Below are 22,840 nucleotides of genomic sequence, written 5' to 3' on the forward strand. Positions count from 1 at the left end.
AAAGAAGGATTAAAGAAAAATACTATTGGCTAGATTTAAAACATTCTGTACAAACTTTTATAAATGATTGTGAAATCTGTCAACAATGTAAATATGAACGCCATCCAGTCAAAGTAAAAATGAATGTTACACCGACAGCTAATCGACCATTTGAAATTCTCCACATTGATGTTTTTACTGTTGAAAAAAACAAGTATTTAACTATAATTGATTCTTTTTCAAAATATGCGCAAGCTTACCCAATTTCTACAGCCGAATCTATTGAAGTAGCTGATTGTTTATTAAATTTCTTTTCCCACCATTCTGTACCGAAACAAATAATTACCGATAATGGAACCGAATTCAAAAATTCATTAATTTCAGAATTACTTGATATACACAAAATTAAAATCCATTTCATTTGTCCAAATCACCCTGATTCAAATGGTATGATAGAAAGATTTCATTCAACTATTTTAGAGCATATTCGAATTCTAAATACCACTGGATTTTTAAAGACACCCACTAATAAAAAAATGATTTACTCTGTTCTCGCATATAATCATACAATCCACTCATCTACAAAATTTAAACCAATTGATATAGTTAATGGCCATATTACGGAAAATAGTCCTTTTGATATAAAACTTGATCAACTATTGATTAACGATTATGTCAATTCGCATAAAGAAAAAGTTAAATTGCTCTATTCCCAAATAAACGAAAAATTACATCATAATAAAGAAACTGTAATTGAAACCCGCAATAAAAATCGTGACGACCCTGAAATATTTGCACCTGATCAGCAAGCATATGTGAGAAAACACATAAGACAAAAAACCGCTAATGTTTTTAAAAAACCGACAATTCTTAAAACTACTGATAATGTTCAAAAAACGGTTTCCACAGAACTTGATAAAAAGATTCACATGAATAATTTAAAAAGACCGCGTAAGAAACCTTATTCCTTTGATAACAACGACTAGAGTTGTTTATTTTCAATTATCTTATTTCTTTTAGATTGCTCACGTTCATCGTGGGAATGCAAGGAAACGACGATATAGAAATTAGAAACCTAAGTAGCCATGCTGGCTTAATTCCAATAAATTTAGGATCTGCTAAAATTCAAGAATCAAGCTATAATCTAATACACTATTTTAACCTTAATCCGTTAATTTTAGAGATAGGACAACTAGATAAGAAAACTAATAATTTAACCTTAGTATTAGAAAATGATAAGAATTTTTATAAAAATGATTCTCTTAATCAGCTAAAAATTTTAAGTTTAATTAAAGATAAGGTAGATATAAAGCTTCATGAAATATTACCTAATGTCAGAGTAAAAAGAGGTTTAATTAATGGACTAGGGTCAATATTTAAATCAATTAGTGGTAATTTAGATGCATCAGATGGAGAGCGGTATGATACGTTAATAAAACAATTAGAACAAAACCAAGGGAAATTAGCAAATAACTTGTATAATCAATATAAAATATCTTTAAATGTTATTGATCAATTTAATGTTACGATAAGCAAAATTATAAATAATCAAAAAATATTGGAAAATAAAATGAATGATATTTACTCATTGATTTTAGGATCTGAAGGACATTATTTGGTTATCAAAGATTATTTAGATCAATTAATTAATCTATATGAAGTTATTAATTCTGTTTTACAAGATATTGAAAATTCTATCTCTTTTGCAAAAATAAATGTGATGCATCCAAGTATTATAAAAACAAAAGATTTATATCATGAACTCCTTAAACTCGAAAAACAATTAAATAATAAAAAGTTACCTTTTGCAGTAACATTAGAAAATACATTTTTAATTCAAAAGTTTATCGATATAGAATGTTATATTGTAAATAATAAAATAACATATTTCCTAAAAATACCAATTATGCAACCTTTTACTTTTACATATTATCATTTATATTCTGCACCAATATTTAATGGGAGTCAATTTAAGGCGATTGTACCACGAAATAAATTTTTGCTTAAAAATGAGCTATACTATTCCTTCACGAGCGACCCTTGCAAGAAAGCTACCAGACAACAATATATATGCCAGAAGATGACACTTGAAGATATTACTGACGAAGCACCCTGTGAGATCCTGCTTTTGGAGAATAAAAATACTTCCACCTGCAAAAAGGTCCAAATAGTTGCTACCAAATCCAAGATTCTGCGCATCGAAGAATCCAATCAGTTTATTGGAATTCTTCCTAATCAAGAGGTCATTAAACTCAACTGTAATAAACAAATTGAGTCAATTCGTTTAAAAGGCAGTTTCCTTTTTAACGTACCTCAAAATTGTGAAATTGTTACCAATCAAGCGAAGTTCCTGATCGATAAGCCAATTGTAAGCATCCAATCAATGATACTTCCAAGAATCGTGGAACCAACGTTCGAAGAAAAATCTTCAAGTTTCAAAATCCACCTTGACGACATCAGATTGGACGAACTTCATGCTGTAAAACATCAAATTTTGCAAAATCCGCCCTTTCACCTAATCGAACAACAATCAATAATTGGAAGCCCTAGTTTATGGACGATATTTATTTATTTATTATTAATAATTGTAACTAGTTATTTCTGCTACAAGAAGTTCCTGTATACCAGATGTTCGAAAAGATCGACCAATCCAGAAGCTGCCAATGTTGGAGATGTTCAACTTCCACCCTAGCCCATGAAGTTGAATTTTAGGAGGGAGGAGTTATGTGACGAGCCACCCTGTACAACCATGGAAGCCACTAGCTGCTGACCCTGCATTTTATTACAACAAAACTGTTTCATTGTTTATTATCGAGTTAGTCAATTGAAGTTGCTAAGACAATTAGCATGTAATTTGTATTAATTCATTTTCAAATAAAATAATATTTTTTAAAAAGGCGTTTTGGTTGTTAAGATAGTTAAATCATGTTAAATATATAAGCATGCCGCGTTGCCGTTAGATATTATACATGCATTTTGAGCTTTTACCATAAGAAATAAGCAATTGCATGTCAAATACAATCCTGATAAAAGTCAAATGGTATTATGCGGTGGATTTTTTCGATACCGGTCACGACATCGCTTATGAAAATAACGAAAATTTAAAAGCAATATTTCTCATTGTGATTTACAAATAAAAAATTCTTTTGCAGGGAAAGAACCTCTAACTCCCCTGCTTAAGCTAGGTTCTATTACTAACTTAAAACAGTATTTTTTTGTAACTAATGCTTACTAATAAGAATAAAGTTATGTAATTTAGTGCTTGTTAATATGCCGTTTAAATTAAAATCTCCTGGACTCTCTGAAGTACTGTTAACATGGTTAAAAAGCATTCTGACTGATCGAATAGAAAATTTTGGATAACAATAAATAATTTTGTTTGAAAATATAAAGGTGACATCTGAAGTACGTCAGGGTAGTTATTTGTCGCCTTTGTTTTTTAACCTTTTAGTAAATGATGTGAGCAAAACTTTACTCTCTTGTAATAGCCTACTATTTGCAGACGACCTAAAACTTATTAAAACATAAAGATCAAAGGAAGATGTTATACCTTTTACAGTCAAATCTTGAAATCTTTGTAGAGTTGGCATACAATAATCATTTATTTTTGAATGTTAACAAATGTAATTCTATAAGGTTTCATACAGAAATTCAGTGTGTTGAATCTAACTATTCCATAGACGGCATCCAGTTACAGTTGATGTATACTGTGTGAGATCTTGGCGTAATTTTTGACCAAAACTTTTTATATCATTTGATAATGTCACATATTGAAGTTGGATTTTTTGCAAAATAGATTTGTGAAATTTTTAGACAAGAGATTTGGTATTCATGTAAACTTAACCATTATCAAATGCATGATTTTTATTTCACTTTTAAAATCTTGAATGGTTCTAAGTAGGGGAGGATGGGGCAAGTGAGATACCTTAAGGCTCTGAGGCGTATAACTCTTTGGAAAAATATCAAACTTAAAACAAAAAAAGAAAAATGACTCTCTTGCCCCAAGTTATAGGGGTAAGTGAGTCACCCACATGGGGCAAGTGAGTCCGAATGCTAATTAATCAACGACAATTGTCACAAACATAATTATTAGTACTTGGCTCATTATCGAAACAATGCTCATGTAACCAGGCACCACATTGCATGCACATTATCCATTCTTCATAACAAGTGTCTTTGTAGGTCTCATGACAGTAAATGCATAATGTCTTTTTCTCTTCGTCCGGCATTGTTTTTATGTTGTGTTGTTTCTCTTCTGCTCTTGACGTGGCACTTTGCTTCTTTTGCTTGGAAATTCCTTCTTTTAATTTTTTTCCATTACTAGTACTTGTCCCTGCTTTGTCGTCTAGTTTCTTTTTTACTTGATTAGCTTTCACTGGTTTTAATTTTTCTTCCAATTGACCTTTGTAAGGAGAACTGGTTATTATCTTAGATCCTTCTATGCACCTAGATTTGGATTTGGCATTTTCTTTCTTTTGAGAGGGTTTTGGAACTGGGCTTAAAGTTGAAACTGAAACATAACTACATGATGTTTGCTCTTGTTTAAAATTGTTTACTAATTCTTTAGAAGTACTCTGGATATCATCTTTTCTCAATAAGACTTCATCACTTATTACGGGATCCTCGACGGGATTAATGTTTTCTGTCCTACATTTCTTTTGAAGAATGTTATCGGCTGGCGCAAAGTCACTATCCTGAAACACATCTGGATTATATGGGTAGATTCCTGTTTTTTCGAAACCTTTAATAATATTTATTGGTGTAAAAGCCTTAATAAGCGTATTTTTAATAATAGGAGCCATATCATATTCTGTGATCCGAGAGCCTGGATGATTTGTAAGCCAGTGATCCATTTCTCCTGCCAGATAGGTTTTAAATGGTCCAAAAACACTTACGTCCAGCGGTTGCAACTTATTTGATGTGTGAAGAGGTAAGGTTATAATAGAAACTCCTGATTTTCTAGCCAGGTTTACTAAATTAATGGACTTATGACTTGAATGTCCATCTAGTATCAGTAGACTTGGACAATCTGTTGTTGTTTTGGTGCAGCCTATAAAATAATTTAAAAATTTGATAAATAGGTCAGCATCCATCCAGCCTAATGGAACAGAAAATCCTACTGCTCCAGGAATTGAACCGCTCAAAGAACCAGGATTCATTCGAACACGAGGGAAGACCATAAATGGTGGAATAAACGTACCTGTAGCGCTGACACAAGCTAATAAAGTTGTGTTTTTTCCTCTGTCTAAAGAAGTTAATCTTCCCACTTGCTTTCTTCCCTTCTCAGCTAAAATTTTTCCCGGTTTTTAAACGCAGGTCATTTCTGTCTTATCACAGTTAAAAATCCGGAAAATTAAACTTGTCCAAGGTCTTTTTTAAGTTTTGAAAAAAATCATTAACCCTAGATTTGGAAAATCCTGTTACTCTTGCAATGCTGGTTGCTTCAGGTCTTTGAATGGAGACGATATTCTGACGATTTAAAAATGAGCTCACTCAGTCTTTTCCTGCAAGTTTTCGATCTTTATTAAAAGGATGACTTATTTGATTGGCTTCAGCAAATTGAAATGCAATCCTTCGAAGATCTGTGGTCGAAAGTCCATAAAACAGTTTTTCCAACAAAATTATGTGTTCACATAATCCCCTTTCCATTTTTTCAGTGAATACGGGTTTGAAGCTGCCGTGGTTTACAAGTGGAGTGAGCTGTCGACGCTTTAATCGTGATTGGAAGGTGGTTCGCGGAATACTAAAAACCACACTAGCTTTTTTAATTGACATCTCTTTATTTTGAATCGCTTCTAAGGCACCACGAATGGCATCTTCTGAGGATGATCCTTTTTGGGTTTTGCGCACGTAGTTACGCAATATATAAAATATATTTATAAGAACTTTTTATACTACAGTGGGGTAAGTGAGTCAGGTATGACCCCAATCGTTCTTAAAATATAAAAATTTAAATCTTGAAAAGACAGATACATGTGGCAACATTCTAAGTATAACGCGGTATTAAGCAAATATAAGGTTATGGTATGCACTTACTTCATACAATATTAAGAAAATGCCTTTAAATTGGGGAAAATCCTTATTGATTTCGCTTAAAATATTATAAAACAATACGCAAATTTAAAAAAATGTTAATATTTACCTTAATTTTTGTAATTTTCAGCTAAATGCTTAAGAACACAATACGCGCTAATAGACATGTACACTACACTGATCATTGTCGTGCTATGATGCCGGTTGCTCGACATATTTCTAGAAACGCACTTGCCCCACTCTCCCCTATTGTTCGTCTCTAGTTAACCATATAAACCTTAAAATTTCCTTTCGTACCTTCAGAAAATCTGGCATATTTCAAATAGAATATCAATATACAAATAATAGCTCTAACATATCATTAATAAAATCATTCATTGCTTTGAATAGAAAATCACCACTTGATCTTTTCTGAAGCTTACTGTTAGTTTCTAAAAAGAAACGTAGTCTATCACATATAGAATAAAATAGACTTTAATTTATATTAATTTTTATTTGTGTATAGCTCTTGCCTCTTCTTCAAGTACCTATCCGTTTTGGATGTTGGCAATAATAGCTGTAACAGCTTGAAACACTTCCACTAAGCTTTTCCCAGGCCAAGTTCGTAGGTACCGCAACCATGATAGTCTTCTTATTTTGAGTATCCATCTTTATTTCTCACTAGATACCCCAAGTATTACTATTTTCTTTCTTTAATAGTGTACATGACTTCTAGATCTTTTTTTCTTTCTCCGTTTTTAGCACTTTTATGTTTATGATGTGAGCTGTCCATAATATCCTAAACATTCTCCCAGATCTAGGATTCTACGACATACAATAATAAACCAGAAAAGACATGACATCTAAAGTACCTTACTTACGTTTCAAGGGATATTTTGTGACTTTTAAAAATGGTAGTAATTTTGTGAAATACTGCCCTTGCTTTTCCTATATGACATTTTATTTCCTGTGAACTATCCCATTCTTAATTAATGATGATTGTTGAACACGTTCAATTCGCGTTCCGTCAAAATCTAGGTGATTTCCATTTATATCTCTTTGGCTATTCATTTGTTTTGTTTTTCTTTACGATGATATTAAGACCATATTGTTGATTGTACTACGTAATATAGTCCATTAACATTTGCAGTGTTTCCAAGCTATATCGAATATTAGTCAGTCAGTCTGACACCGTTCAGAAGGAAAGTGTCTACTTTTTTATGTTCTTGCCTTCAAATAATAGTGTAATTACTTATATATACTTGAATGTATATTAGGATTCACACTTTCTGTTTTATTGTATAATAATATAATTATATTTTTTGTATATCCTATATATTATTAAACAAATAAATAAAAAGAAAGAAAAAATAGGTACATAATACTCACCTATAAGTTAATTTTTGCTCTTAAAAAGGTAAAAAGACGAATAATGATCGATAAAAGATGAAAAATCGCATCATCAATTTTAAAACAGTATTGTATAGGACAAAAAAACATATCATTTATTTTGCTCTACAGCTTTAATACCGTCAGAATATCTAATAATTTTTTCTTTCTTAATATTCTAATAATTTTTTCTTAACTTTTAAATACTATTCTATTAGACATCGAATAAACCTCATATCTTTTACAGTTCCAAGATCGCAATGGTCACATTTGAGTTTAGGACAACATGTACATAAAATATTAAACATGTGGTAAATTACAGAAACAAAATAATTATCTAGTCGGTTACATAGATCTAAAGGTGCGCCAAGAATGGAGTAAATGGCAGATACTCGTCGCGACATATCGGGACACACAAAAAATTTGCGACCATTCTAGAACTCTGGTTTGCTTAATATACAGGTTAGAGAATCGATGCATAGAGAGATACTAAAAGGCGAAATATATCAAAACTCACGCATGTATTTTGTACGTTCTGCTACTGAACTGCTCCGTTGTTGTTTTTCAGTACGAGGTTAATAAGCGTCCGACTTTTATGGCGGTACTATAGTATATTACTTGTAACAAAATTTGGCAACATTTTAAGATAAAGTTCAAGCATTTTAAAATATTTTCTGCAGGCTTTACATACATCTGTGTATATCCCACATAAAATCGTAATGTCAAAATATTGGGATCAGTAACTGGAGAGGTCTTGTTGTCTGAATATTATAGGAATAGGAATATTATATGGTGTGGGTCGGTTGTGCCGTGACGATCTTTGAACTTTAGAGAAGGGCGTTCAGGCTACTAGCAGATCCCTTTTACCGAGAGATTGCAGGGGAGTGTTTGTCGAATTTTGTGTTTTCCTGCTGCATTCATCCTAGAAAATTTACTTTTAGTAACAAAAAAGTAAGAAGCAAAATACTAATTAATTAGCCGACCCCGGTAGCACCGTAGGTAAAGCGTTCACTATGCGATCGTGTGGTCTCAGGTTCGATTCCTGGCATGGGCATGGCTGTTTGTGTTTGTCATACAAAAAACTCTCGTGGATCGGAACCCACGTTAAACTGTAGGTCCATAATAAACAGCAAGATTGGGCGGCCGTCGAAATGACGCGAGTCCATTGTATTTGAGGAAGAAGAAGAAGAAGAAAATACTCATTAGGGTAAAGTATATACCTGGATATCAAATGAGAGGTCTTGATAAAACATAAGGTTAATTTTGAGTACGTTAAAAAAGTGTTAGGGCAGACCAAAGTATTGTGTCGTCAATAGGTATAATAGTCTGCCTCTTTCTATTAAAAATAAAAGCTATAATAAATTTAAGAAACAGGTCAAATTAAAGAAAAAGAAAAATGATCAGATTTTAAACAACAATTTTACATCTGGCTGTGGCAAGTGTTATTATAATTGTTAAATTAGTATAGGCAATTTTAAAATATGTTTTTATTTATTAAATATTTTTATAGAACTTGATACTGTTTGTAGAACTTCATATATTATTTGAATCTACTGTCCTTGTGTGCATTCATTTTACTTGACTTGTGTACATATAAATTTGAATATACTTTGTGTTACTACTTTATGCTTATTTGTATACATATACTGCTCGGCCGGCTAAGGTGTTGGCAATAAATGTATTAGCATTTCATTGACCCAGATTAGCAAAAATAAATTTAAGTTGTAAGTTAACTCTAAATTGAACGTCAAAAAGGTCAAGACTCTCGCTAAGTGCATATGAGGAGTCAAAGAATCGGTCAGGCCTCATCACTCTTTACCTATGAATTTCTGATGCATGTTAATGGATGGGAATTTCGACATCCAAGAACGAAATTTGGGTCTAAGGGAGAATGAAAAAAATTGTGTTTATTATTTGTTTTACGTTCCTTTGAACACATCTTTAACTTATTCATCACATTAAGTTATTCTTGTTGATATTAAATAAATAGTATTTATTGAGTGATAAAAGTTATAAATTCTACATAGTGCACTATAGAAATATTGTTGCAGAAATGTGAAGAGGCTGGTGATGAAAGAGGAAGACATATTGTATAACAAGAGCAATAGAACTTATACAAGCCCATACATTTACCTTAATATTAAAAGCCAAAATATTCAAGGCGTTAATGTTACTGCTCAAGCAATAAGGAATACGTTTTATAAAAACAATTTTACACTGGAGGTTCCATTAGAACTCTAGTACTATCCCGTGGAAATTGCTCGCTGAAAGTATCGCAAACACCTGGCAATACGTCTGGTAGCGAACCATTGAAGAGGTTAAAAGGTACTGGAGTGTGTGGATAGTTTGGGCTGGAGTTTTGATGAGTTTTGCGACTAATATAGTTCCCTTTGGAGGGTTTTTAAAAGCAAACCAAGATCGAGATCAAATTCTGGAAGCAGTCGTTCATCCACGCGCTACAAGTAGCGCTGTTTCAAAATCTGCTAGAAACTTTTTGATGCAGTACAATATTCAAGCACAATTGTAATGAAAGATCTAAAGCTTGGTTTACCATTTTGCCTAAAACTTTTGATTAACATACTTAACACTTGCATTCTGGAAAATGTATATCCTGCTATCTGAAAGAAATCAATCATTAAAACTATACAAAAATTATCCAATCCTTTAAGCTTTAATGATCTGATACCAGTTAGTATAATACCTGCGGTTTCTAAAATTTTGGAAAGGCATAAATATATGATCAATTATTTTCCTTTTGTACCTCTTCACATGTTATTGCATGTTAATTATAGTACAACTACAAGCCTTACAAGTTTAATCAATGATATTCGAATAAACGAAGACAATAAAAATGGAACGTGTTTGGGATTGCTAGATTTTAGCGAAGCTTTTGACACTCTAAGTCATAAGCTGCTTCTAGCAAAACTGCAATATTTTGGCCTTTCAAGAACCTCGATAGATTTCTTTTCATCTTATCTTAGCAACCGTTCCCACTGTGTTACAATACGTACTAATGACTACCTACTAGCTAAGTCAGATTACTCAATTATGCCACAGGGAATACCTCAAGGGTCTATTTTGAGCCCACTGTTGTTCTCTATTTATATTGCAGATATGTATAAGCATCTACAATATTGTAAGATACAACAATATGCCGACGATTCGCAAATATATATATCATTCTCTGAAAGTCAGGTGCAAACTGCACACAACTGTTTTAATACTGACTTGAATCATAATAATGATTTTGCCAAAAATCGTCTGTAATATTTCTTGGTGGTACCAAATTAAAACTTAAGAGAGTGTCCGAGAATTTTGTTCCTAAAATAAATGATGCATGCCTTCCAATAGTGGAGGAAGTTAAAAATTTAGGAATTTATCTGGATTCTAAACTATCTTTTAATGCATATGTGAAGCGAAAACTAGGTATTGCCTATATGCGTTTGAGGAAACTCTGTAGTATTAAGAAAGATATACCGTCAAGGATAAAATATTTTTTCTGTAACAGTTTGGTCTTGTCTATTATGAATTATGGAGATGTTGTTTACGGAAGCTCACTAAGAACGGAAACGGCAAATTCAATTTAAAAATTACTTCTGTTTACGTTTTTCTTTTCATATAACCTATAGAGAACACATTATGCCTCACCTGAATAGGCTTTCCATTTTATCAATGACTAACAGGCGAAAATGTCATTCGCTGATTTATGTGCATAGAATTTTAAAAACTGGTCAGCCACCTTATTTGCGTCAGTTATTTTACTGTATTCGACATAACCATGATATAAAGCATATAAATAATTTTCTAATTCTGCAAAATAAAAATGCGAATTTCAAAAAATCATTCAGTTACGTAGCTATTAAGTTAAGGAATAAACTAGCGGACGAAATAAAAACACAAACATATACATTTACATCTATAATGAGTGTTGAATTGAATTGTCGAAACAGTGGGCTGCCAAGGAAGTTGTGCATATAGGTCTCCTGATGGACCCGTCATGTCCACCGGGGGTTACCAGAGCCCAACAGCCTTAGAGAAACTAATAAGGCTCTCTGGTCTGATGGACTTCAAGTCACTCGGTACACTAAAAGTGTTACCCAAGTATTTGAACCTGGCGCGCGTGAGTGTTGGGCACTCCCCGACTACATGGTCAACGGTTTCATCCTCCTCACAGCACCATCGGCATTCCGGGTTGTCCGCAATACCGATAGTATGGAGATGGCTTCTTAAGGGCCAGTGACCGGTTAAAAGACCTGTCACTAGTCGAGACAGGCAGAGGGCCCACCTATGTGCGCTTTGGCCCGTCTCATACCAGGGGACTTAGTCCATCTTCGGTGGGTCCACTTGTCCAGCAGGCCCTTCATTGACGCGACCGCAACGCATTTGGCGATACCAACTATGGGTTCCGGCCCCATCGGCACATTCGCGGATCCCAGTCTAGCAAGAGAGTCCGCTTCCTCATTACCTGCATGGCCTGCGTGGCCAGGTATCCAGACGAGCTGGACCCTGCAGCCAACCTGCACCAGTTTTTTTAGGACTTTTATGCACTCTAGTACAAGCTTGGAGCTTACCTTGCGGCCGTGATAGCCTTAATGGCAGATCTGCTTTCCGTATTTTAATACAGCGAATACTTCGGCCTGGAAGACAGTGGCGTGCTCCCCCAGCGAGTATGCTCCACAAAGCCCTGATCCAGCTCTGTTATTCATTCTGGAGCCATCTGTGTACCAGATGGTCCCCCTATTTAGCAATGCAGGTCTGTTGGAATGCTGCCACTCCTCTCTACCTGCAATGTGCGTCACGAATTTCTCGCAGTCTACAGTCACTGGAGCCATGCAATCACTGCCCATCAGAAGTAGAGGACATTCCTGTATGGCCCGTGACCAAATTTTTGCGTGATCGGTCTCGCCAGCACGTAGTTCGCCGAGGACGTATAGCCTGTACGAAGTCCTCATTGCCTCGAATTGCACAACAAGATCAATTGTTGTATCTCAAGCGCTCTAGTCGGCGCCGGAGACATGCAAGATGTTGGACTCTGTCCAGTTGAGCACGAATTTTCGCTTTCTCCGTACATGGCCACCAAACGATAGCCCCGTATGTGAGAAGAGGTCTCACAATGCGCGAGTAGATCCAGTGGAGGATCTTAGGAGATAGATCCCAGGTATTGCCGAAAGCCTGCCTGCAGGCCCATAGTGCGCAAGTGGCCTTCTTCATTCTGGTGTTTGCATGATCGAGAGTTTGGGATCTAACTTGATTCCCAGAAATCGAACTGTCCTGGAGTAATGCAGCTGCACGCCACCTAGAGATATAACAGAGGGCGTACCAAAGTTACGTCTCCTCGTGAATAGTAGGAGCTCTGCTTTTTTTGGGGTTAATCCTGAGACCCCCCGAGAGGCACCATATATCCACCATACGCAGGGCTCTCATCATAGGGCCCCGAAATGAGACGCCGTCTTATTAAAGAGTGTTAAAAGTAACTTATTATTGACCAAACAAGGAAATATCTTGTGATTTCTATATTTGTATTTTTTTTTAATTTCTTGTTACATCATTAAAAAGTACAAATATTTGATTTATAAAAAATAAAAATTAAATCCCACCATTATTTTTTAACTGAATGTGTATGTGATTGAATTGATTGTGTTTCACAGGTTATTGCTTTGATTAAATCTATTATAGATTTCTAATTAATTCAATACAAATTGCGTGTATCTACGGTTTCTTTTACCTTTTTAAGTGAAATAATTTAAGAGAACTGATTACTCCGTGTATTCATACATAAAAGTTTTTAGGATTTTATTTTGTTTTATTGTAAATCTAGGTTTAGGTTTAGGTTTTATGTAGACTTAGGTTTTAATTTATATAAGTATAAGGTTTTTGAATTAGACCCTTTTATATTGCTAAAAATAGTATATTTTATACTTTTAACGGGTAGCATCCCGTAGATTTATCGACATCTTTGTGGTGTTGCATGTATCTTTGTATCGGTTTTTTATAATCGCAATGCTTTCCTTATTTGTCATTTTTCAAAGAATTGAAAAAATTATTTCTGTATTACTTACTCTATTTTATGTGTATATTTTGAGAAATAAAAAAAAGTTTTGCCATGGCTTGCGCAATCCCATGTCTTAAATCCTAGCGAACACGTTTGGGATATGTTGAAAAGTATTTTTAAAATATCCCAAACATGTTTTACGTCAAGCAATAATATTCCAGACAAAGAAAAAGTTTCTGAACTATCTGTAAAGACAATTGGATAAATTAAAGGAGAACAACACAAAGTCTCGGTCTCAAAAATGCCAATTGGAGCAAACAAATTGGACAAAACGACATTAACAATTTAGTAAGGAGCATACAGATGTTGATAAGAACTTTTTTTTTTATTCGCTTTTTTTTAATTTTCGTGCGATTTTCTTATTTAAAGCAAACCTATTTTTAGATATTACTAAATGAAATATACTATCTACTATAAGTGAAAAAGTACCTATATTTGTCCCTTTTGTTCCAACAAAGGGTCGGGGTCATTCTAACACAGTATTTTAATTTGTAGAACCCTAATTGACCGAAGCTTTTAACGACATCTGCTTTATAACCGTATTTTAATTAATCCAAATAATTAACCCGAAATCTTGTATATCCCTTTCTTATCTAATAGGTATCGGGAAAGCCATAATACCAAACTTAAATAACCCTTCGTGCCAAATTTCACAATTCTAAAGCCTCCGATAGAAATCTAAAATCAAGCACTTTAATTAATTTAAATTAAATTTGTTTGTCTCGGATTTAGAAGCATTAGCAGTGCTTTAACCAAATATTGAAGAGAATAATATTAAATTACAAGTTAACTCGGCGAACTCGCTAAGCGCTGCTTAAATAATGAAAACAATTTTATTAATTTTTAAATTTTTTAGAAATACGTCCTTTGAATTTTCCACAATATAAAACTTTTCTCAAGCTCTATTTTCCATGACAATGAGAAATATCTAATATGAGAATAATCCGGGGAATAAAAGCCTGGGTAGGATGGAAATTCTGAATTCTTTTAATCTGCTCTTCTATTGCGTAAATCCGTGGACGGGGATCGATGTACCTTTTTCTATGGGGGAGATTAAATGGAGCAGAAATGGTTTTGAAAGCTGTTTTAGTACAGTGAATTGATTCGCTAAATATTTGTTTTTATTTTTTAACAATATTAAGCTGTTTGTTTTTAATATTTTATTTTTACTGATATAAAATTAAGTTGAGACACCAAGAACGTATCGCATCAGTATAATTTTTTAATAAAAAAATAAATATATACAGGGTGTCCCGGTTCATGTGGGAAATCTCTCGGATTCAGGTAGAACATCGAAAAATAATACCGAACGTTTCTATAAAAAAAATCCTACAGGCCTTCTTTACGAAGATACAGCCTCCTAAAGGACGCTGCTGGAAATTGGTTTTTCATAAATTACTTTTAAACTACCTGGTAGAATTTTATTAAAAATTTTAGGTGATGAACACTATTAGGCACCTCTTAAAATGACATCCTTAAAATACATTTACCTTGTTTACTTTACCAGGGGCGAACTAGGTTGGACACTTTAATGCGTATATTTTTTACACCCTGTATGTTAAAGTCTAAAAAAAATAAATTTGGATACCTTGAACTCTAGGCTAAAAAAAAAAGGTACTCTTGTTCATTATCGATAAAATGAACCGTTTTGGAGAAAAAAAATAATAAACGAGCCAATGTTTTTTTTTTATTTTTTTTAAATGAGATAAGTACGCCAGTTATTCAAAGACCAGAAAATTTCGATGTAAGTCATTTAATTTAAAAATTAATTTAATTAAATAATACATGTTTCTAAAAATACAGTGGTGTCCTAAAAAATACTTTTACAAAATAATAAAAAAAAAAAATGATGAGTGTATGTTTTTAAATTAGAAAAAACAACTTACAAAAAAATGCCAAAACCCAACTCCTTAATATGATGTATCACACGATGGGGGTTCCCTTTTGACATATTAAAGTGAGGTTAGCTGGAGATGAGGAGGTGATTGACAGAACTTCAGTAAATGCATAATTAAACGTCCCCCTGTATATCTAATTTGACGTGTTTTTTTTTTTTTTTTTTTTTTTTTAAGAAAGTTATTAAGGGTGGATTGTTTTGAAATGAAAGCACTGTATATAAACACATCACCGGCGTCGGTAGCATTGCGCATTTCACCGCGCTTGCGTTCATAGGAGTATAAGTAACGACCAGTCATACAGAGTTCGTCCTCCGTTGAGTGCAGATCACCTGCACCCAACGTCGAAGTGTTCTCTGAACCAGTTTCGCTATGCCTAGTGTACCAGTGCGACCGACCCCGCATTCCTCTGCCTGACGATCGAGTCAACCATGGCTCAAGAACCTGAAGAAAGCTCTTCCTTCCTGTTGGAGGATGACGAGGATGGATTCTCGGAATTCTACAACACGGACGAGGATGAGCCAACACCACAAGACGAGGCCGAACTTAAAGCGCGGATATGGCCGTTCTACAGACCACCCCGTCGAACCAGGAGGAGTTAACATACTTCTACGAAGTCCTGATGAGAAGCGTAAAGAGAAAACACGAGCACGAGATAAACGCTCTCCGCCAGATCTTCCACAAGACGACCAAGGCACTCAAGAGCCGGATAAAGGCTCTCAAGTCCGCCTTGCCGTCCGCTTCCGCTGCGGTACAGGCCAGTCCCGCAGTCGAAGCCCTCCCTGTCGCCCTGGAAACACCTGTAGAGTCCATCGAGATGGCCGAACTCCCAGCACAGGAGCCTAGCTCCTGCCCTGTGACTCCAGCAGGTCTCTAGGACGAAGAGGACGGGAAGACGCCAACCATCGCGCCACCCAACCAAGCTTCCTCTACCACCTCCACCTCTAGGGCTCGGTTCTGGAACACTCCTCCTGAGCCCAAACCCGAGCCAGTTCCACCAACCTGCAGGACCAAGATCCCTCCGATCATTATAAGGGAGAAGACAAAATTCGAGGAAGTCACCGCCGTCCTGAAGTCAAAAGGTGTAAAACATGGCCATGTTGTTAACACTCGCGACGGAATAAAAATTCGCCCTCAGATCATCACGGACTACAGAGTCACCCAGGACTATCTGGAATCCTCAAAAGTGCTGTTCCACTTCTTCTCCCTGCCAGAGGAGAGAAGGCTATACATCGTCCTCCGAGGTCCCTTCGAGCACTGGTCGGCCGATAGCATCTTGGAGGACCTGAGGAAGCTAGGCTTCCACCCTCACTCAGCGGCACGGTACTTTAACAGGAACAGGCAGCCCACACCACTGGTCCTGGTGCAGCTCCTGAGAGAAGAAAAGTCGATATTCTCACTTAAGGAGCTGCGCGGCGTGAGGATAAGGGTAAAAGCCCAAAGAAAGAAGTCTAGGAGAATACAGTGCCATAGGTGCCAACTCCATGGACACGCCCAGGCCAGGTGACGGCGGCTCACAAGTGCGTGAAGTGTGGCCAACAGCACGCCACCACCGAGTGCACCAAGCCACTCGACCAGCCGGCCACATGTGCCAACTGTGGAGGCCCTCATACTGCCAACTACCTGGGATGCCCCATAAATCCCAAGCAGATCCTGAAGGCAAAAACTGCCAGACGGAATCGCCCGTTTACCTGGGGCAGCCAGGACAACAGCCGCCTTGCCGCACCACCCACACCACCGCAACAAGCCGCAGTTGCCGTCCCCCCTCCGCTAGGTACAGAACCAAACGCCATGCTACGAGCATTCTTCGCCTCAATGAGCAGCATTTGGAAATGCTGCTGCAGAGTATACATCCCGTGGAAGCCTGAGAAAACCCACCAGACTCCACGCAAAAGCCCCCTGCACTTTGCATAAAGTAGCCACTTCCTTAATTTTAAGAAATACTCTATTTAGACAAGTAGGCATGAATCTCTTTAGATTAACCTGTAACATATGTTAAATAAATGTCAGTTTCAAAGTAATGTCGAGTCAGTTCCCATCCGATTGATGAAAGGCGCGGGTCTCGCACGTCACCAAGATCAAACATGTGTGAGATGACGTCATTTTATACTTGACTCAATTAATAATGTTTTCTGTACATTTTGTTAGAATTTCATGTTTCTTTCTATGTGTAATAAAAATACAGTCCATATATTTAAATTGTGTTATTAAATAAAGTCCACTATTATCGAAGATGATATCAAGCTGAAAAAAATTAGATAAATATATTCTTAGAAAAAAATACTCCTAAATAAGGCTTGGAGTTTGGCTTTGGGTTAATTCAGTATGCCAAGAATACACAATTAATGTTCTTTTTCATATGTGGCAGAGGCGTTATCTAAGCCTCAATGATGGGGATGCAGCCGCAGTAGTGTTTTGCGATCTCGCAAAGCCCTTTGACCGTGTATCACATAAAATGCTACTGCAAAAATTAGAAACGTATGGCTTTAGAGACTCGATTAGAATTTACTGTCCATCACAATGCCAATTTTTTGAAAGTTTCAACAACCGAAAGTTTAGAGCCCTCCACATGAATATCTATTATACTTTAAATATTTGTAGTTTTATTTGTATTTCCAAAAACCATTAATCAAGACTTTAACGAATTTAATTTTAAATTATTTTAATTATATTTTATTCTTTAAAATCATTTACATTCTTATGGGTTTAAGTAATAATGGTTTACTTTTTTTAAATAATGATTTCCCTTGGTTCTTGCCACTGATGTCTTTTTATAAAAATAAAGCAAGCCGCCTTAGTATTGGTTGTATCGCAAATATGGTGCAGGTGATTCCGGGTCCAATTTTCGACATTGTCTCCACTTTTTTACTTTGAAATTTTGATCGGTTTGTGTTAATGATTTACAATACGGATAAAATAGATTAATAGAATTTTAAACATCGCAACGTAGACGTCATGACGGTTAAAACCGGTTCACCTGAAATGACCAATGAGGACGACATAACGACGTATTTGACCAACGTCAAAGTTACGTTTCTAAAATGACATCGTCCGGACGTCATTTTGGGTTACGAAAAGCCTGTGGCTCAAATACGACCTGAAAATGACATCGCTTAACGTGATTTACTCCCTGCGATGCTCTGTTAATAACTGTAATCCCTCTGTGTCTAGTTGTACTAAGTGACAATTTTTTTGTAAGCTCCTCTCAAATTTAAGGCCTACTCTTTCTTGCAAGTCTATGTCGTTAAATTTCTTAAAATTTAATTGTTTATTTAAGGTGTTGTAAATAAGTATAGTAAGGTGTTGTGATTGTGATCACTTCTAATATGTGTACCTGGTTATGTTTTTACTTAAAAGAACTTATTTAAAAGAACCATTGTCTCCGTTAGAACAGCTAATGTTAATTAATGTAGCAACTACTTATAATATTTTTCTAATTTTATATTTATAATATGTCTGATCCAGAGTTGCTATTTGACCTTTTTTTCCAGTGACAGTCTTTAAGGGCGAATGCTTCCCTAGCACCATCAATATATTTTGCCTTAAATAGTCCACTTTTTGGTCAATAGCGTCCATGTATCTATTCCATACCGTAGTTAAATTTATTTAAATTGATAGCATATATTAAAATGCATGTAAAGAAACCCATGACCTGACACAAACATTTTTATTACTCTTTATTCTTTATTCTATTTTTAATACAAAAAACCAGATCTATTAGTGTTGCACTACACATGTATAATCTGCTATATTCTGAAAAAGATCAAAGGGCTGTAGAGTATTAGACAGTAATATATATCTGAGAATTTTTTTAGGTATTAAAATCTAAGTAAATATTTATAATAAAATGCTCTATTACTATGACCTAGAAGTTTTATATTTTCCCTTAACCGCAACTTCCTTTGTACTAGCTGTGACATAATAGCAAAACCCGACTTTCAAATCCAGGCTTTCGGAAACTCTGGAACTTTATATTGAACAACTGTGCCGAGTTTATAACTAAGTATTTTAGATAACTGGTGGCTTACGAATAAACTTTTTCCCATTCTGGGAGTTTTCGATACAGAAAAAGGTAAGGTTTTTTTTTATGCTTAAGAAGTAACTTGTTTCAATGACATCCCTTAAAACTACATATAAATTTAATCAGGATCCTTACATTTTTTATTACCTTAAGGGCTTCCTCGTGGGAGATACCAGTAAATGGAGTCCCGTTAACTTCTAATATCGAATCACCTGGTCTTAACCCAGATCGTTCTGCTACACTACCTTCTTCAACCCTCGATATATATACTCCAACACCTGAAACAATAGCAAAAAATAAAAAAAAATTCATGGTTTCAGATACAACATTTTTCAAACAAAACTCCACTTGACCGGAAACATTCGTTCGAATGCCCCAAAAGGGACAAACAAGAGTTTTATGTATTGAGGTGCACTGAAATACGGATGGACATTTCATTTCCCTTGACTTTAATATTGCATCCTGCCTGTCTAAAAATAAATTGGTATCGATCCGTCGTGTTAAAAATAAAGTTAGACTTATCGGTTTGATTGAGTACACTCGATTTTCTGTATTGCAAAGTAGGATGACATAAAGGTCAAAATCATATAAAAATGTAATATTTATCAATGTTGAATATTTTATATAGCTCCAAATATAATATTATTAATGAGGCAAAGGTATAGTCAGTGAGTAATATAGGAAAAGTATAAAATATGGAAACTGAAAAGGAAATTATATTTCCAAATATTTTTTTCAACAAGTTGTTGCACATGTGACAGTCCTAATTTAATAATTATCTACATGAAAAAACCGTATTTGTATTACTTATTTGTATAAACGTCTGTTAAAATAAATAATTTATATCTTAACAGCATTATCTCTAAGAATACTTAGTAAGCCAATTTTCCTTCAATTATATCCGCTCCAAATTCCATTTTACCAGTAACTCTTATTATTTTATGTAAATATGACATGACTTTCTAATAGGTTATTTTATTTTGCAAAAGGAAGAGGTCTCTTTGAGCCTTATATTTCAATAATTAATATTTGTTAAGGTTAAATTTAAAAGTTTTAATTTTATTTTATTTTTATTAGAATAACACTTTAATATATATTTTTTATAATTAGTGATCCAAATAAGATTATATATAGGTACCTATATTTTTTCTTGTTTAGATCATAGGTGTGTGCCTAACATTGGTTGTATCAAAATTAAGAAAATTAGGTTTTATTTTATTTTAATTTCAGTCATAATTAAGTTTTAACTGTACAAACGCTTTTTTTTCTAGCATTTTAATTATTATTATTGTATTTTAGCGCCTTGGGGATATAAATATATTTTGCGAATCGTCGGCAAATTTAAATAGACTTGAATTTTTATTTTATTGAATCCTAAACACAACAATATTTGAAACTATACAGTGTGGCCCAAATTGGGTGTACATGTATGGATATCTCGGAAACTATAAGAGATAGAAAATTGGTTAAATAGGGAAAGTTGTAGGGCATTTAGTTACCAATTTAGTGACGCTTTTAGAAAGATTTTATCTTTTTCCGATTTTGAAATATTTGGAAAAAATCAATAAGTTGCATTTTTGTAAAAGGCCTGTTTTTTTTTATTATAACGTATTTTTAAAATCTGTAAAAACATTATTAGGACAACTTTCTAAGGACAACACACACCTGAATTCAGTTCTTATTTTCGACGTTTCGGCTCTGAGATTCCATCCTCAACTTCTGTTTTTCTTACGGCGGCAATTTAGTTTTTTTGCAAAATTAAAAAGATCTTTTTTTTTTCCTTTAAAATGATAATATAACACTTATAATGATATGTATAACACTTTATGAAAATATTTCATTCCTATGTCAAAAAGTTCATTTTTCGCGGAGTTGGTCATGACTACGGAGGCCATTTGTCGTATAAATAATTATTATTGTTTAATGATTTAGCGTCATTTACTGACAATACTGCAAAATATTATTTATTTGATTTCACTTTTTATTTTGTTTAGTAGTTCTTATCTTGTTAATTTTTTGTTCTTGTTCTTGTTAGTGTTAAATAGTTTTTTCGTTGCTAGATGTTTTCGTTTGTATTCAGTGAGTTTTGTTTAAATTTTTATTTTCCGAAGTTTTTATTAAGTTTTGAAATACGAACGCCAGGAAATTATGTAGCGCGTAACTCGGTTCAAACCAATTTATTTCCAACCCGTGTGAGTCATACCTACTATCCAACCACAAAAAATTCCAGACAAGCAAATTTTGTTTTAAAAGATTCAGAGACTTGGTGGCCGCCAGCTTTTAAACAGTGGAGAAGGTAGTGGGAGAAATTTTAATAAGAGCGCTTGATTTAAATATTTTACACCAAACCCTGATATGTTATGATGGTAATATAAGCCCCCCTTAATCAAGAAAATGATGACCTATATTTATGCTTGTACCTAGATCCTAAAAGCTGAAAATATTTTGGGAAACACTGAAATAACAATCCATAGGTCCACCAGATTGATATAATCATCCAAGAATTTACATAGTCACTTCCATTTATATAAAAAAATTAAATTCCACTGAGATATTTAAATTTAGATAATTATTCAAAATGTAATACTGTAGTAATTTTAAATAAATAAAAAATTGATAAAAGAATTAAGAGTTACTTGAGGTATGCTTAAGGCGAGGAATTAGTAAAAAAAAAAACAAATCCGCACTGAACTACTGTTCAAGGGGAAAATCCAAAACGTGATAACGTGTTGTTTACAAGAAGTATATGTTTGGAGCCTAATTCACAATACCTCACTGGCCCTAAATACATTTTACAAACTCTAGTCAAGTCACATTAATCTAAATAAAACTTTTAAATAGTAAGGTTCGAATTTAAAAGCCTATTAATGGTATGTTGGTGCAATACAACTTGTTAACCAACAACCAACATTATGACTAAATAGGTTATTTGTAGCAAATAGCCGATCCCTTACAAGGTGATCCAGGCTCAGTGTCAAAATCAATTATGTCGACCCCCAACCCTAAATCAAACCGTTCAATAAGAGAAAAATAAAATAAAATGTGCAAAAACTTACGTGTCCTCTAATCTCTTGTGTATTTTGGCTAAGGTAGCTTAACTCGACAGTTCTGGAACCAGTCAGCTACAACCAGGGTAACGACCACATGGGCAAGTCGATTTCAGGCAAGTTCCAATCCAAAATCGCAGAGCCACAGTACAATGCTCAGTCCAGGCTATGTTGAGGCTCACTTCAGCCAGTTGCCAACAGTGTTGGGATGACCAAAAGAAACCAGAGAATAGGAAGAGACCAGAGAATAGAGGAGAGAATGAGAAAAAGGAGAGGCCTCTAAAATAGAGGGCAAAAAATTCTATGGCAATTACCAACATGTTGCTATATACCTAAGGCGGTAAGCGAGGCTTAGAGACTCGTTTTGTGGTTAGAAAATTTCAAAATCCCATAAATGGTGTGGGAGCAGCCGAACAAATCCAAAAATATCAGGTCAATCCGAAAT

General features: G+C 34.5%; 1 protein-coding gene across 7 annotated transcripts in view; it reads right to left on the reverse strand.

Moving 5' to 3' along the window:
• LOC126745344 (whirlin) overlaps positions 1-22,840 on the reverse strand; it is a 368,204-nt gene that overhangs the window by 267,516 nt on the left and 77,848 nt on the right. For 6 of the 7 annotated variants that reach the window (XR_007663517.1, XM_050453134.1, XM_050453136.1 and 3 more), the window contains exon 4: positions 19,484-19,626. Coding sequence is in view for 6 of the 7 variants with exons in the window: in XM_050453134.1 (XP_050309091.1) it covers positions 19,484-19,626 (143 nt within the window). In the remaining variant the exon portion in view is untranslated. The remainder of the gene's footprint in view (positions 1-19,483; positions 19,627-22,840) is intronic. The other variant, XM_050453135.1, reaches the window with a different exon arrangement.

The sequence above is a fragment of the Anthonomus grandis genome, chromosome 15 (assembly GCF_022605725.1).
Source record: "Anthonomus grandis grandis chromosome 15, icAntGran1.3, whole genome shotgun sequence".
Classification (NCBI taxonomy): Eukaryota; Metazoa; Arthropoda; class Insecta; order Coleoptera; family Curculionidae; genus Anthonomus; species Anthonomus grandis.